This window comes from Meles meles, chromosome 11 (assembly GCF_922984935.1).
Source record: "Meles meles chromosome 11, mMelMel3.1 paternal haplotype, whole genome shotgun sequence".
Classification (NCBI taxonomy): domain Eukaryota; kingdom Metazoa; phylum Chordata; class Mammalia; order Carnivora; family Mustelidae; genus Meles; species Meles meles.
The window spans coordinates 8,104,368-8,121,204 of record NC_060076.1 but is presented as its reverse complement, the minus strand read 5'-3'; the positions used below and the strand labels follow the sequence as shown (position 1 = coordinate 8,121,204).

The 16,837-nt window shown below is 52.6% G+C and overlaps 2 protein-coding genes across 19 annotated transcripts in view; one reads left to right on the top strand and one right to left on the bottom strand.

Annotated features, from left to right (window-relative positions):
* The window catches only part of RALGPS1 (Ral GEF with PH domain and SH3 binding motif 1), a 274,225-nt gene that overhangs the window by 143,628 nt on the left and 113,760 nt on the right, over positions 1–16,837 (top strand). The window lies entirely within an intron of this gene.
* Positions 1–16,837, bottom strand: part of ANGPTL2 (angiopoietin like 2) — a 35,690-nt gene that overhangs the window by 3,846 nt on the left and 15,007 nt on the right. For both annotated transcript variants that reach the window (XM_046022374.1, XM_046022375.1), the window contains exons 3-4: positions 2,253–2,446; positions 238–508 (exon numbers count right to left, since the gene is read on the bottom strand). In XM_046022374.1, coding sequence (XP_045878330.1) covers positions 238–508; positions 2,253–2,446 — 465 coding nt within the window. The remainder of the gene's footprint in view (positions 1–237; positions 509–2,252; positions 2,447–16,837) is intronic.

Here is a 16,837-nt window from a genome sequence, read left to right as displayed (position 1 = left end):
GGCGAGCGCTTGGCCCAGAGTGGCCCACAGATGTGTCGTTCCCTTTCCCTTTTTGTGAAGGCCACATTGACCCGACTTTCGTGAAGGGGGCCTGTGGGCAGCGGGCAGAGGCGTGGACCTTTAGGGAGTAGGAACGGGGTCGGGCCGCTGGGCCCTGGGACCTCCTTGTTCTCAGGCTCCGAGTCAGAAGCTCTGGCTTTGGCCGACCTCTCTGCCCTGCCCTGTGCTGGGTCCTACCTGTGTAGACATCGTGGTCTCTGTCCAGCGTGGTGAACTGCTTGCCGTTGTGCCAAGTGAAGGAGTCGCCAGCGTTGCCGTGGTAGCGGCCCAGCCGCAGCTTGTAATACTCGCTCTCGGGCTCCAGGCGGAAGCTGGCGTATTCCGCAAAGACTTTGCGGCCAGACCAGTCCTCCATGGTCACCAGCAGTTTGTAGTTGCCTTGGTTGGTCAGCCAGTAGATGTTCTCCAGGCCCAGCCAGTACTCGCCATCGATGTTGCCAAACCCTTGCTGCGGAAAACGGAGGGGAGCGTTCGTGGGGAGCCTGTGGTGCCCTCAGCCGGCAGAGCCCCGCTGCTGGGTGCTCAGCGCGGGACAGAGGGGACCAGCGGTGGGCAGAGTGTAAGAACCCAGAGCCTGGGTTCAAACCCCCGCTTCTGTACTTGGCTGTGCCTTGATGAGTCGCTTTGCCGGTCTGAGCCGCACACACGCATCATTCGAGACTGTTGGAAGAGCCCCTCCTGTGTGCCAGGCATTGTGTGAACGCGGGACACTGTGTCCCTGTCCCTACGGCGCTGCTGTAGGAACGCACCTAGAGGGCTAAGCCGAGAGCCCAGCACACAGCGGGCGTGCCAGAAGAGTTCCCTGGACAGTCCTTACCTTCTCTGAGCGTCAGCGTCCCTCTCTGGGAGTGTGCGGTGTGTGCGGGTCTCGTGAAAGCTCTCACGCACCGGACGGGAACCGGCTGCGCAAGTGTGTGCTGCAGCCACCCAGGCCCCTTTCTAGGTCTAAAACCGGTGGTTTTGTTGCTTTTACGTGTCGCTAAGGAGTCATCGGCCAGGTGGTGGCACTCAAAGTCTTAAAAACAGACGGGCTCGTGAAAGCTAATAGTAGCCCGTGTGGGGTGAGCAAGGACAGTGTGTTGGCCCTGTTCTTGGGACCTTCCGTAGGTTTACATAGGCCATTCTGTTAGTCCTCGTGCGACGTAGCTGGGTACTGCTATTATCCTCCCTAGAATGGGTGAACTGGGGTCCACAGAGGCCCAGGGTCACAGGGAGCCTGTGGCTGAGCCAGGATTTGAACCAGGAACCTAGTCTTAACAACTATGCTCTGCTGCCTCGGAGAAAAACGATACGGGCAGGAGGAGAAAGGGCTGAAGGAGCGGGTCTTCGGGAACCTCTCAGGAAGCAGAGGGGACAGAGAAGAAAGCAAAGACACACGTGGGGCAGGAGGTAGGTTGGGAGCAGCCAGGACAGGAAGGGGCCACGCAAAGCCACATGCGGACGTCATGGCCAGGGTAGTTTGTAAGCTTCGGTGTCAGAGGCCTCGGCTCACGGCTGGGCCACCTCGTAGCTGTGCGGCCCCGAGCGAGTTTTCGTCTGTAACCTGGGTCTGTACTCGTGTCTCTGTGCTGGGCTTGGTGTGAAACTCAGGCAGGTAACGGACGGAAGCACTTGTCGTGGTGCATGGTGGCATTTGGTGAACTAAGCTCTTGCCGTCCTTAGTACCGCCTATGTCTTGGGGAGGGGGGCAGATCATGGCTGAGTCCCACAGCCTTTCGTACTGCCAGGACGAGCACTCAACGTCCTGGGAATTAGGGCCCGAGTATTCCTGCAGCTCCCTACAACAGGCCCTTGGGACCTGCCCCTTCTGGGCTGTGAGAACAGGTCTTCCCCTGGAAGCCCCAGCTGGGAGTCGGATGATCCTCGTACCCGGGCTGGGGTGAGGGGCCACCCCACACCAGCATTCTCCCACCTCGTCCATGGGCCCGGTGGGGTCTGCACACCTGCGTCGTATCTTGCAGCAGTGGCCAGCGGCAAGCGGGAAGGGGCTGCTGCTCCCCACCATCCCTGGTGGCTTTGCAAAAATGACCCTGTCAGCGTCTTTCTCACCTCAGGTGTTTCTTGCGTGGGGCCACAAAGGCCCCGGCGGGTCAGCGTGCCCCTGCCCTCCAGGTGGCTCTCTCACTGGGTGTCAGGCTCTGGGGGTGGCCTGGTCACCGTGTGGGTGGCACAGACAGGCCCGGGGTCCTCACCTTATAGGTCTCCCAGTTCCTGAAGAAGTTGACAGAGCCGTCCAGGCGCCTCTGGATGACGGTCCAGCCCCCAGGGTCGTGTCTCTGGTCGCACCACACCTGCATGAGGCGGTTGGTGTTCTCCGGCTTCACCAGGTAGATGGAGCTGGTGTCATGGCCGTCCTCCAGGGCCTGCAGGCAGTCTCTCCACGGGCCTGGGGACACAGATGGGAGCACGTCACAGATCTCCCCGGGGCCTGGCCATGGAGTCACACTCTTGCCTGCCCCTCCCCGCCGGCTGTACCCCCGAGCAGGCACAGCCTTCAGCAGGGCTCCAGCTGCGAGGGACCAACTTTAGTTTTTAAGTTTGAGAAATAACGCGATAGAGAGGCAAGAGTCCAGGGCTAGCGGTCAGGGTGCCTGGATTCCCGGCCCACTTTTAGCTCTAACTACCTCAGAGCATGATCTGGGCAAGCTTCCTTACCTCTCCAGACTCTCCGTTTCCTCGGCTTGTAGAAGGTAGAATATATTGACCTCGCTCCTGGCCATCGGAGTTCAGTTGTGTGGCGTTCCTGGAGTGGTTTATCTTTGAAGCTGGTCCTATTGTGCCAAGAGTGTGCCTACCAGCATGCAGCAGAGGGATCCCAGTGTGGATCAGCTCCGCCGCAGCGGGGGCGAGGGGTCGCTGCTCTCCTGGGTCCCGACGGCTGAGGTTGGCCCACACCAGCGCTGCCTTTCCAGCGACAGTGCTCTGGGACCGTTGTAGTCTCTAGTGATGAACTTCCACGGACTCAGAGGGCCCAAGCAGCGTCCAGAATTCGGCCACGTAGCCAGAGGTTTCAGGATGTTTTTGAGATTGAGACACTGGCCTCCACAAACAGCTTTTCTGAGGGGGACCAGCCCTATTCAGCCCATTCGTGTATTTTCCAGAGGAAGCTCATTTAGGGCCACAGGCTCAGAGCTCACACATTCTGAGGTCACTGTCGTATACGCAGGTCCGTGGACTTGAAGGATGATGTCGGGGAAGCCTCCCGCTCCATGGCTCTCTTCTGACACTGAGACCAGATGGGTTCTGTGATTTTGTGGGACTTCACTGAGCTTGGCAGCCCGGTCAGAAGGCATGGGTGCTGCTGGGAGTCAGAGAGCCACTGTAAGCCTCTCCCCACCCCCACCCCACCTCTCCTAGCGCTTTCCTGGATGTCGGTCTCACCAGCAAGGAAGGCTGAAACGGGAGTCTCCGAGGTCCAGAGAAGCTAGGTTCTTCCTTGTTGATCTCAGGAACCGTCAGAACTTTTTCAGAACTACACATTTTTTTCAAAAAATAATAAAATTGCCACAATTTGCCTCAGCTTCTCTTCAAAATAGCCCTAAAACCAAGAATGTTTAAGACCAAAAGTGCTAAGAAAGTTCCATCTTGTTCTATGAAGGTACATGTTTCTCCTATTTACTGAGCGCCAGTAAATAGCGAGCTCCTGGCAGGAGCTGCGCTCGGTGGTGGAAGCCTAGGGCAGGTGGGGGCTGCTCTGATGTCCCGCAAGGGCGCGCTGACCTCCTCGCCAGCCTTATTTCAGCTTGAATTCCTGTGCGTTCCTGTCCTTTCTCTTCTCCGTGTCAGGGAGGGGCCTCGGTGGCAGATGGACTCAGCTTTTCCCATGCAGATCAAACTTCTCAGACTCCTTCCCGGTTGTAGTTGGGCTTGTTTAGTCCATGTATGATGGTTAAATGAGAAAAGTTTGGGGTTTGGGGGTTTTGCTAGACAGCTCAGGTGGGCTTCTCCTGGCCCTTGCACTGTGTGTGAGCATCCCCGCCAGGAACCTCGTGGAAGGGCAGGCGTGGTCTTGATCACTCCTCTCTGCCCCCAGTACCTAATGAAGCACCTCGAGGAAAGGTCTGCGTGGTGTTTGCCACGGACAGTTGACCCAAGGCACCCCTTCTTCCTTCTCCAGGGAGAGCTTCTCACCCATTTACCTGTTCACTAGCCCTCTTCATCCTCACGGGATGGGGCAGGACCCCCAGCACCAGCCTGGGAGATGTGGCACAAGCAGCTGCTTCCCTCTTTGCCTTGCGCTTCGTCTGTCCTGGGGAAGGGGAGCCGGACCTCCAGAAGCAGCGTTCAGGAAAGAAAAAAGCGTTTTTCTTGTGTTCAGCCCCCAGCCCCAGGGACCAAGGTGGAGAATGAGAGTCTGTCCCCGACAGCTGGAGCAGAGCACACAGTCAGCGTGGGAGGGACCCGGCTCTTTCCCAAGTCAGAAGCGCAGGAGAGGCCGTTTGATAGGAATGCTGGTGACAGAAGGTCCAGCAGAGGCCTGTCAAACATCCCCCGGCCCCCCAAAATGAGCAGCCAGCCCTCTTACTGCAGGGCCGCTGTGGGGCTCTGGTGGGGCTCTCAGAGAGACAGTGTGGCTTGGAAGGAGGCGCTGTGTCAGGACAGGCTTTGGAGGCCACTGGGGAAGTAGGGGGTCCACCTCAGACGCCCAGCCTGAGCTGCTTTTGGGGTGACATCAGTTGTTTCAGCTTTACTGTTGACGTGTCTACACAGAGCTTTTTTTTTTTTTTTTTTTTTTTTTTAAGATTTTATTTATTTATTTGACACAGAGAGATCACAAGTAGGCAGAGAGGCAGGCAGAGAGAGAGAGGAGGAAGCAGGGTCCCTGCGGAGCAGAGAGCCTGATGCGGGGCTCGATCCCAGGACCCTGAGATCATGACCTGAGCCGAAGGCAGCGGCTTAATCCACTGAGCCACCCAGACGCCCCCAGAGCTTTTTTTAGGATAATACTTATTTATTTCAGAGATAGAGAAACAGCATGAACTAGGGGGTGGAGGGGCAGAGGGAGAGGGACAAGCAGGCTCCCCACTGAGCTGAGAGCCTAATCAGGGCTCAGTCCCCGAGATCATGACCTGAGCCGAAGGCAGACGCTTAACCAGCTGAGCGATCCAGGTGTCCCAAGGAGTCTTTTTAAAAGCGGGTGTTTTAGGGGCCCCTGGGCGGCTCACTTGGTTAAGCGTCCAAGTCTTGGTTTCCGCTCAGGTCATGGTCTCAGGGTCGTGAGACTGAGCCCTGCCTTATGCTCCACACTTAGTGTGGAATCTGCTAGAGATTCTTTCCCCCTCCCTCTCCCTCGCCCTCTGCCCCCCCTTCCTGCTCGTGCACGCTCTCTTTCTCTCTAATAAATAATCTCAAAAAAAAAAAAAAAGTGTTTTAAAATGTAAGGTAGCTTGTGATCTCCCATTTGACAGATGAAAAAGTGAAAGCATGGGGACATCAGGTGACAGCCCTGAGGTCACTGAGCTTATAGGGGACAGATCCAGTGTCAGACCCCAGGTGGTCTGGGTTTGGGGGGTCCAGAGCCCAGAGTCTAAAGCTCTCTTCTTTTTCCCCAACCAGAGTGAACTCCAGGGTGGGGCGCCCAGGCCGACTTAATCTCTGTGTCCCTAGGACTGTCTTTAATCTTTGCCGGCCAGCCGGGTTTAAAAAATAAAATTTCATACTTCTTTGTCAAGGTATGAATACCTTTCCAGAATCTTTATTGGTGATTTATTTTTCTCCTTTGCTTACCTTTACCTTTCTCCTTTGCCCATTTTCAACTATTTTAGTATCTTTTATAATGTAGAATTTTATTTATTTTTGTTTTTTATTTGTTTTTTTTTTTAATCTTTAGGACAAATCGGGCAATTCTTTCCTTTAAGGCTTTTAGGGATGGCATCCTCTCTAGAATCATGGAGTAGGAAGAAACTAGTAGGGAGGTATTTAGTATTTTCTCTCATTACAAAAAAAAAAAAAAAAAAAAAAATTGCTCCGTGTCCCCTGCACTCTTACTTGGTATGATACTCAGGACCCTTCAGCTTTTATCAGCAGCAGCCGCATTCCCGACAGTTTTCCCTCGGAAACCTTTGCAGAGCAGGACACTAGCAAGCCTCTCTGTGCTGAAGCACGCCCTGTTCTTACACTGGAGGCAGCAGTAGCGAAGGTCAGAAAACTAAATGATGGCCAAACGTGCCTCAAGACAGAATCCTTAGGCTGGAAAAGCTGGCAGCGGGAGAATGACCAAGGAGCAGAAAGTGCAGCAGCAAGACTGTCCTGGGTCTGCCTCAGATTGTCTTGCTTTGATGAGAAACCTGCAACCGAGGTAAATACAGGAGTCAGGAGCCCTCGGCTCAAATCTTGGTGGCCTTGTTGCCTCACCATGTGTCCCTGGGAAGCTCCTCGAGCCTCAGTTTCTCCTCTTGTACCCAGGCGGAATGAGCCCGCCTGTTCTGGGGACCAGAGGAGCCCAAGAGCACCCAGCTGAAGCCAGCCGGGGCAGCTGCCGGCACGAGTTCTCGCGTTCTTTCCTGTGCCGGACGGAAGCTGCTGGTTTTGACATTGTCCACTCCCCACCTGTCTGCAGCCACACACACACAAGCAAGTTACCGTATTTGCTTTTGAATTTGCAAGACTAAATGTACAATGATATACTTAGTGGTAAATATCTTCCACAAAGCACATTTAAAACGTCACTGCTTTAGTAGAGAGACCCCCCCCCCCCCACCCCAAGATAAACTGAAATGAAGAATGGAAATCTCTTTTTGTCAATGAAACTGCATTTTCGGTGTGCAGTGAGCAGCGCTCTCCCTTCGGAACGGTGCAAAGTGCCCAGGCAGTATTTCGCCAGGCTCCTCTTCTGAAAGGGCAGCGTGGCCCGGAGCACCAGGCCAACACTAACTCAGCAGCACCAGGGCTCCGAGTGGAGCAGCACCCGACCTCATCGCTATAAAGACCATATTTACACTCTCGGCAGAGCTGTAGCTGGAACGTTCCACATGAGGGGAAGTGCAGTCGCCATGGCTGAGCTGAGTCTGCGTGGTCCTTTAGAACACGGGGTGCAGAGAGCACAAAGGGCTAGAGTCAGGAGGCCTCAAGAAGAAGGGGTGTGGGCAATGGAAACACAAAGTATGCAGGTCTTGGGTCCCCAAACCCCAAGGTCAAACCTGGTGAGTGTTGGAGTGATTGGCTTTGGGTGCCTGAGTCCCTTCCCTGCTTCCTTCCTCCTCTCTGAGGTTCTTGCACACAAGGAACATAGACTACTAGGAAACCAGATGGCTGATCCCGCGCTCAGTATTCCCAGTGAAGTGCCTTTCTGGGTCAGAGCCTGCAGCCAGGCCAGACCAATGTGTAACGGCCTCGTCCCAGTTTCCTCTCTGGGTTGGGGACAGACCAGCTCAGCCTCACTTGCCCACTCACATCCTGTGGAGAAACGGGTTTACCAACTACATCCGCTGTGTGTGTAGCCCTCACCCCCTGCCAGGGAAACGTGGCCCCGTGAATATCTGACCCAGCTGGCTAGCTGCACCCTGGAGGCCGGGAGCTAAGGAGTGAGTTAGACAGTGATGGCTTTCCTCCCCGGCTGCTCCCGAGGCATGCGGACAGGAGCAGGATCCTTCCTGGCCATCAGCTGGGACCAGACCACGTGGCCGGCCAGCAGTCTGACTGGCCTCTTTGACCCGTAAAGCCGCGTCTTGGAACTTGACCACCTGAGGCTGTGCAGCGGCCCTGTGGCCTGGGGAGAGGCTTCTGTGATAGCACCAAGACACACAGCTTTTTCGTGAGAACGGTATGCAGTTTTCAATTACTCTCACTGATGATCTGTCTCCAGAAAGTCTTTTCGCCACTCCCTTAAACGTTTTTCTAACAGGAGAAATGACTAGTTGTTGAAACTGGATCTGGAATTTCCTATTCAGATTAATCTGTCCAAGAGCCAGGGCACGTGGATTGCTTAGGTGTGAGCCCTGTCCTGGCCAGCATCGGGACTCGCTGGGTGTCCTGTGTGAGGGCAGGAGAGCAGACGCCCGGGGAGGGGGCTTGGCGAGGAAGGATTATGTGTGCTGCTTGAGCCTCGTTTATCCAGAAGGCCTGGGGAAATTATATTTTGGTTGTGAACATATTTATTCTAAGTCAATGACCACTTTCCAGTGAAGCAGACTACCAAACAATAACCTAAACACAGGAACAGCTGGTGTGTTCCCAAAGACATCTCAGGTTCCCACAGAGCCCGAGAGCTGACATCATGGTTCTTGTTTCTCGTCCTTCTGGGGAAAGGGTCCAAACACTCATGCCCGCTGTTGAGACCGTTTTAGTCTGCAGATGATGGGCACAGTGCCTGGGGCCAACGGGCTTTTTAGGAGTTTATGAAAGTGCTTGAGGCCCCAAAAAATTTATTGGCTCTAAAATATGAAAAGAAAACTGCATAATCAAAATTTATAAGGATGTAATTAAATTTCTACAAAGTGGAACATCTTGTCAGCTTGATTAATTGTTAAATTAAGTCTTCATAAAAATGTTATTACTTTTGAAAACAATTTGTAGGTTAGATTTTTCTCACTTCCCAAGAATTCCTGAATATGCCTAATGTTTGCTGAGAAATCAGAGCCAGCTGTAAATTAATTGTGTTACTCTTGGCCATATAATTTCAAAACCAAAATTTAAAGAAATCCTTTCAAATGTTTTACAGTAGAAGTTACATTAGATGTGTGTATTTCAGTGGGTGTGATACTGTGATACACTCTGAGAACTCCCAAGTAAGAGGGCCCGGAGCCCTCGAGGAGCTTCAACGGCCCTGTTTCTCCCGGTCTGACCTTAAGATAAGCAGATACTGCAGGCCTGCTTCCCAAAGAACGCTTTCAAAAGCACGGTGCCCACTCCTGGGTTCCCACCAGTAACTTTGGGGAGGAGGGGAAATACGGGCTTTAAAGCAATTTAAAAGAGAAACAGGGTTGGCCCTGCAGGGGCCGTGGTGGACTCACTGTGCAGAGATGGGATGGCTCCCTGTGGCTCCCTGGACTGGTGGGGGTGAAGCCCCGGGGCTCCCTGGGTTCAGCGGTCAGTGGCGCCTGAGGCTGCCTGTGGGAGGGAGGTCCCTGGACCTGGAGGTGGGCAGCGCGGATGTAGCAGTGAGAATGAACAAGCCTCTCTCGGGCCAGAGACTGGTGGTGTAGTTCTGCAAGCGCATCACGGAAGAGCTCATCAGACCCACGATTTCCGTCCGCAGGTACTGGACAGGCGCCATGCCTGTGGTTTGCCAGCCTATGAACCCCTTCTAAGAACGGGAGTCAGCTCGTGCTTGTAGAACCTATGTTGGCCTTCATTGATCACCCTTTAATTTTTCAAATGCTCACGAAGCCCTCTTTGTAGTCTTACCTATAATTTTACTGGGGCTTAAGCCAGTTGATACATAGTTTCTAGGATCTTGTTCTTCCTTTTTCTAAAAAGAGAGCATTTGCCCAGCACCAAGCCTGGTCTCATTGACTTCTGGATGATTGTGGGTAGTGGTTCTGAGAGCTTCTCTGCCAAGCCCTCAGCCTGCTCATCTCCTCCTCCAGGAAGCCCTCCCCAATCCCAGAAGAGTTACTTAACTCTCCTTGGGGTTCCCATACTGCCCGATATAGTTATCTCTACTGGAGTCTAGTAAGAATGATGACTGCCATGTATCTAGAGCCTTTGGCCTGTCAGATGCCTTATGTGTGCTTTCGTTTCATCCTCACGAGGCCCCGCAGCACTGAGCAGACTAAGTCGCAGAGAGACCACATGGCTGGACAGGGGAGGCTCTGGGCTTAGAGCTCCCATCTGCCTTCTAGGCCTGCTTTTTCCTGCCGCACCGTCTGAGACTGTTTCACTGTGCCAGGATTGCTCAAGGTTCTGTCTCGTCAGTCTCTCGGATCCTTCTGGGCAGGAAGCCTCAGGGGCAAGATCGTGTGTCCGTCCTGCCAGTCTCCACTCTAGAATGAGTCATTTTGTGTCCCACATGCCTTCCCTCATCTCCATCTCCTCACCGCTGGGAGCTGTGTGCCCTTCGTCATCTTCATTCTGTTCTTCCCAGTTTGAGAATCAGTGATAAGTCCATCTGGAAGCAGGGGCCCCACAGCAGGGGATTATTGGGATCCAAACCAAACCTGGGAGAGTCTGGACGGCCTCATAGAAAGTCGGCACGTTGTATCTTGGAAAAGGGCCAGGTGATTGGATTTTCTGTTCTTTTGAATGTTACTCCAGACAGACCACCAAAGAAACCTTCATTTCAACAATTAGGGGGTGTTTTTTGTTTCTAAAAACATTGCATTTGGCATTCCAATGAAAATCTTCTTTTACTTAGCACAATTTCTCTGTATACACAGTAATTCTAACTTAAATTCTTGTATTGAAAATCTGTTCAAGGAAAATCACTTATTTGTTTGAAAAAAGGATTGCGTGAGACCAGTCCAGCGCCTGCGGCTGCACGGGCTCCTCCTGAGGCACAAAGCCAGGATCATTAGGCTTCTTTCGAGTGTGCCCTTCCCCAGTCCTCACAGGGGTAGCTAAAGTCCAGACGTGACTTCTAGAAGCAAGTGCACTACCCATTGCACTCAACACACTTAACCACCTTTGTCTCAGACATCGGGTTGTCTGATGCTAACGTCATTCTGCTTTATCGATCGTCCTTTTCTGGGGGAGCACCTCAGGGTTCTGATACGGTCTGCTGCATAAATTCACCACAACAATCCTTCTGTGTGGCTAGGGAGCCGGCTGCAGAGGCCTAAGCTCCAGGATTTTCCAGATTACTTTCAGTTTGCCAAGTGCCAAACTGTTGGGATTTCCAGGCCACAGTTGCCAGATCGCCACTTTAAATAGTAACAAGTTGATCGTTTATCCCTTGGGACTGTGAAGAGCCTGAGCATTTAGCTGAATCTCTTCCCTGGAAAATGCCAGAGTAATAGAGGGAGGGTTGCCATCACACGAAAAAGCTCTCCGTGATGCATTCCCCAAGGTATCCGAGGAGAAAAGAGAAAGCAGAGCTAGAAGGAGGACGTCCCACCTTGAACTCGAGCGGCTTTTGTTTATGAAGAATCTAGCAAAGAATGCTCTTTGAAATGTCACTGGATTGCTTAGTTCGTAATGATTCGAGCATCTTATTTTGTTCCACAATAACATTTCCGACATAAGATAGCATCGTGCAGTAGAAACAGCACAGGCTCTGGAGGCAAGGGACCCGAGTTGGGTTTTCTGTCAGCTTCCGAGAACTGAAAGGCAGACCCGAGGGGCTCTAGCCGGCCTCACTCACATCCTCACCAATCCCAGATGCTCCTCCAACCGCCCCCTCCCGGAGCTTCAGGTTCAGAAACCCAGTTGCCAGAGCTGGTCCCCACATCAGACCACCTGTTTTCTACCTGGATCGACAGCGCTTGGCCTCTAGAAGGGATGGAAGCCACAGCGTAATGTATCTCGTGGTCTGTTTTAAAACCATGGTCTAACATACATATTTCCTACCTCACAGGGGAGGTAAAATATGGGAGGGAAAATCCATCTAGGAAAACACTCTTGTCCAAGGTGTCTGCACCTCCTTGGCCATAGGGCATCCGTTGGGGGGTAAGGGAGGTCTCTGTGTTCCCAGTGAAACAATGTGGCCACCACCTGGTGTGGCCCCAAGAACAGATCACATCTGCTGATTTTTATATATTTAGAGTTAGCGTCTTTAAAGAAGTCCTGATTTACAGAACTTTAGATTTTGCTGGACATTGAGATGCTGAATACAGACACACCCAGAGAAGTTGTTCATAGTCGAGACAAATTAAAAAATCGGATATACCTACAGCCTTAGTTGGGCCCATTTACTGGAAGTCAGGTGCGTGTATGTTTTCTGTGGGAGAGCTCAGTTGTTTTAGGCACTCTGGGGTATGATGCTAACTCAGTTCTGCTGTATCTCTCTCTTTTTTTAAAGATCTTATTTATGAGACACAGAGAGAGACAGTGAGAGAGGAAACACAAGCAGTGGGGGTGGGAGAGGGAGAAGCAGGCTTCCTGCTGAGCAGGAGCTGAGGGAGCCCGATGTGGGGCTCGATCCCAGGACTCTGGGATCATGACCTGAACCAAAGGCAGACGCCTAACAACTGAGCCACCCAGGTGCCCCATCTTTTTTTTTTTTTTTTTTTTTTTTTTTTGGTGGCATCTCAGGGTTGTGATGCAGTCTACTATGTCATTCGCCACAACAGCCCATTTGTGTGACTGGGGAGCCAGGGCAGCTGGTTGGTTAGCTCCTCCCAGGCGTGATAGTGATGGGTTTGCAGTGACGTTGTCTTGCACTGTTAGCCCTGTGAGAGTTCTAACTGCAAATCGACCAGCTCTGTCCGCAGAGCTCTTTTACAAGGAGCTGCTTGGAACCTAGTACATGAAATAGGATGGAGGGTCACGTCCCAGGCAGCTGGCACCTGGGGCCAAGTCAGGCATTTATAGAGTGATTTTCACACCAGTTCCCCTCCAGCCTTTCCATGGAAACGTGCAGTGTCCGGGAATGGTTAAGACAGACTTGGGTTTGAGCCTTGGCCGAGCCACTCACTAGCTGTGTAGTCTTGGCTGAGTTACTTAACCTCTCTGAACCTCGACATCCTGGAAGTTACATTTCAGGGACTGATTCTGGCTCTGCTACAGGCTCTGGGGTGATAAGGCCCCTAACAAGCTCTTTTGTGGTTTTATGGTCCCTTCTTTTTCCACTGAGAAACAAACTAAGCTGATTATGTTCTCAGGAGAGAAAACAGCTAGAAATGCCTACTCTTTCTGGTTTTTAAGGATTTGTTTCAGGCAGGGCCTTGCTGTGGCAGCTGGTCCTAATACTGCCTTTCCCCCTCTGGTCACTCTCGAGGGTGGGTGCCATGGCAGGAGGGCTGGCCTGTGCATGGCTGTGCCTGTGCAGAGCCGAGGGACGGAGCCCCCGGCCTCCCAGACCATCTTGGGGGAAGGCCAGCACTGAGGCCTCGCCCTGTCCATTCCTGTGCCTCTTTGTGACTCCTGCACAGCCTTCCTCTTTAGCAGACCTGATGGACGCACATGTACGTGTGTGTGTGTGTGTGTGTGTGTGTGTGTGTGTGAAGGGCACACGTGGAGAAGGAGGTCAGGGAATGTGTGAATAAGTGGAGAGGAAAAGAGGAAGGGCAGGTGGCAGCAGCTGTATCTCTGGGAGAACGGACCGCAGCCTGGGCCCTTTGGCCTTGGCCTCATCCAAGCATCATCCTAACTGAAATGCCCCAGGTCTGGCCAGACCCAAGAGAGGCAGGATGGAACCCAAGTCAGACACCAGGGAAGCCAGGAGCTGCCTGGACCTCCCTCCCTCAGGCTCTCGGCGGCCCGGGCCTGGCCTGGGGCCAGCCTGTTACTGTCTGGCTGGGAACAAGCTGGCGAGTGCCGCTCCAGATAAGCAGCCGTGGCTCCCTCAGTCCCGCAGAGAAGGGTGTGCTGTGGGCTGAGTGGCTCAGACGAAGAGGGCAAGAGTGGATGGTTCTGAGGTTCTGGGATGGAAGATTTAGAAACCTCCAAGTCATGCGCACAAAGATGTTTCTGGCCGAGGGATGTCCTTGGGAACAAAGGATCTTGTGGGTAAGTGCACATAAGAAGGTTTGTCTTCCAGGCCCAGAACCTGCCTGTGAGCTCTCAGAACAGGCTGATAAGGCTCCCTGCCTATTGGCTGAGAGAGGCCATTTGCCTTTTCCTCGCAGTGTAGTCCCAAGCCCAGGAAAGGACCGGGCCCTCCCTGCCTATTCAGCTTGCAGGGCCAGGTCTGGCTGGTAACACCTTGGGTAGGGGCTCAGTGGGGACATGGGTAATAGGAAATCTGTTACCAACAATCACTACCAACATTTGGAAGAACTTTGCTTAAAAAAAGGAAAAGGATAGGGGCACCTGGGTGGCTCAGTGGGCTAGGGCCTCTGCCTTCGGCTCAGGTCATGATCTCAGGGTCCTGGGATCGAGCCCCGCATCGGACTCTCTGCTCAGCGGGGAGCCTGCTTCCTCCTCTCTCTCTGCCTGCCTCTCTGCCTACTTGTAATCTCTGTCTGTTAAATAAATAAATAAGTAAATAAGTAAATAAATAAATAAATATGAAAGAAAAGGATAAATTATAGTGCATTTGGCATGTCTATAGAAGGAAGGTCACTGCCACTGCCTCCCATGTCGGGTGCTTCCTGAAGCGGGAGAGAAAGTGGGTTGGGTGCATGCAGGCCCCTGGAATGCACACAGCCCACACTGGACTATGACTGTGAGGAAGCAGGGCATCCAAACCATTTGTGGTGCCAGGACTAGGGCCGTGACCCGGGGAATTTGCACAGACTCTTCTCCTTCGGGGGCATGCTAGTAACCCTGTTTCCCAACTCCTTGGTCTGTCTGTCAAACTCAAGATGCAATACAGGAGTCCCATCTCTGTCCAGCTTCTCCCGTCTTGTCCAGGCAGACTCAGTCACGTGTACCACCTCTGTGTCCCCACAGCCCCTCATTCGCTGCTCTGCAGGGCCCGCAGCACACTGGGATGTCACCACAGTGGGGCACCTGGGTGGCTCAGTGGGTTAAAGCCTCTGCCTTCGGCTCAGGTCATGATCCCAGGGTCCTGGGATCGAGCCCCACGTCCAGCTCTCTACTCCGCAGGGAGCCTGCTTCCTCCTCTCTCTCTGCCTGCCTCTCTGCCTAGTTGTGATCTCTCTCTGTCAAATAAATAAAATATTAAAAAAAAAAAAAAGTTGGATGTCACCACAGTGACTGCACAGCTCACGATTTCCACCGCACTCCTGCTTTCAGGTACTCTGTTACGCGGGTCCCATCAATTCTTACAACATTCTGGAAATTCTGCCCTTGACGGCTGCTCCGTCAAGGAAATCCTTCGTCACATCTGATATGCCGATTTGGGGGGTAGAACCCGTAGGCACGTGTAGGTCCTTGGGCATTCGCGCATCTGCCACCTCCCCCAGACCGAGTTCCTAGAGGTCAGGATCAGAGCTTTCACTGGCTCCCCCCAGCCTGGCTTTGTGACCGGCACAGAGCAGGTGTGCAGCTTTGGTTGGCTGCCCCACGTGACATAATATCACATGCCTGATTGCACTGCGTTTCCACAACAACCCTGCGGTATTGTAACTCCTGTCCCCATTTTACAGAGGGAAAAATGGTGGTTCAGGGGAGCAAAGTAAATTCCTCACAAGCAAACCATTACTACGAGGTGGGTGCAAACCTAGGCCTTTCGTTCTTTTGAAGATTTTATTTATATGACAGAGTGAGAACAAGCACGGGGAGCAGCAGGCAGAAGGAGAGGGAGAAGCAGGGTTCCCACTGAGCACGGAGCGTGATGTGGGGCTTGATCCCAAGACCCCGGGATCATGACCTGAGCCGAAGGCAGACGCTCAACCGACTGAACCACCCAGTCGCCTCAAGCTAGGTCTTTCTTCTTACACTATTATTACCCTTTCAGCTCAGTTCAAGCTCAGGGATGTCCTGAAATCATTGACTCAGAATCCAGAGATGCTAAAGTGAGAGGAGGTCTGTTGGGTAGCCACCGAGGTCTGCCAGACACTAGGAGTATGACTTTCCGTGGAGTCTTCATTTGGTCCCCAAGGGCACGTCTTACCCTCTGGGCGTTCTGTCAAGACATTAGCACACTCTGCCCTCTCTTTTGGAGCTTCTGATTTAAAACAGACGTACGTACAGATGAGCCAGTCATCTGCTGTAGAATGCCAGCACTAAAAAGGGACTGTTTATTTATTTCAATCTCCTTGCTTTAAGATAAAGAAACCGAAACGGAAGGAAACTGAGAGCTACCAAGTACTGAGACTTTCCATGGGCCCAGCGCCACTCCAGACACTTTTCTTTTTCTTTTTCTCTTTTTTTTTTTTTTTTTGCGGTATTTCCTCTCATCTTTGGGTAGGCATTATTTTCATCTATCCCCAGTTGTCAGATTGAAACAGGAAACAGAGGCTCTGCAAGGTGACTTGCCTGATATCCCAGAGCTAATAGGCAGGGGAATCAGAATTTGAATCCAGGTCAGTCCATTCAAAGCATGTGTTCTCAACCCGCGACACAGCAGGGGGCCTTCCTGTGGGCTGTGAGGTGCTGGAGGCGGGTGCTCCCCGCCACGGACCTGCCAACAGCGTTGCCCTCGTCTTTGCGCACGCCACCCCCTTTCTGGAATTAGCAAGAAGCTGCTCTTCCCAGCTGTGGTTATTTTCAGAAGTGTGAAATAAGTGTAAATCAGGGTATTTTCAGTAAAAATCTCTCCCCACTTACACAACAAAGTGGTCCCAAAAATCACTGACTTGGAGCAGATATGTGGTTAGTTCCTGCAAAGATCAGTCCAGTCTCGTCTCACAGCCCGTCTGGAAGGCTCACAGGGGCCTGGATGAAGGAGAGGCTGAGCTTCAAGAGGCTGGGCTCATGCTCCCCCCGGAGCCTCAGAGCACAGAGGACTCAGCCCTAGAAGGCTTGAATTCAAATCCAGCCCAAGAAGGCCTGAGGGTCCTGAGCCTGTGAGCAAGTTGCTCTTCTTTGCCGTTAACCTTCCACAAGGAGCTGCAGGGCTTAGTAACACAGTGTCCGTGCAAGTGCCCAATGCTGGTACTCTGGTCAAGCTTCAGAACATGCCAGCAACCCCTTTCCTCCCCCATAATGATATGTGAGAATTACCACATTTAAAGATGAACCGTGTATTTAGGAGTATATGGAATTGTCACTGAAAAGTCGAGACAGCAGCAGACTCAAGCAAATGCATGGGCTTCGGAAGGTACTCCTTCCCGTCCCCAGCCCCTACAATGTGTTTGTCCTACTTGTGCCACGATAACACTTTCCTTTCCTT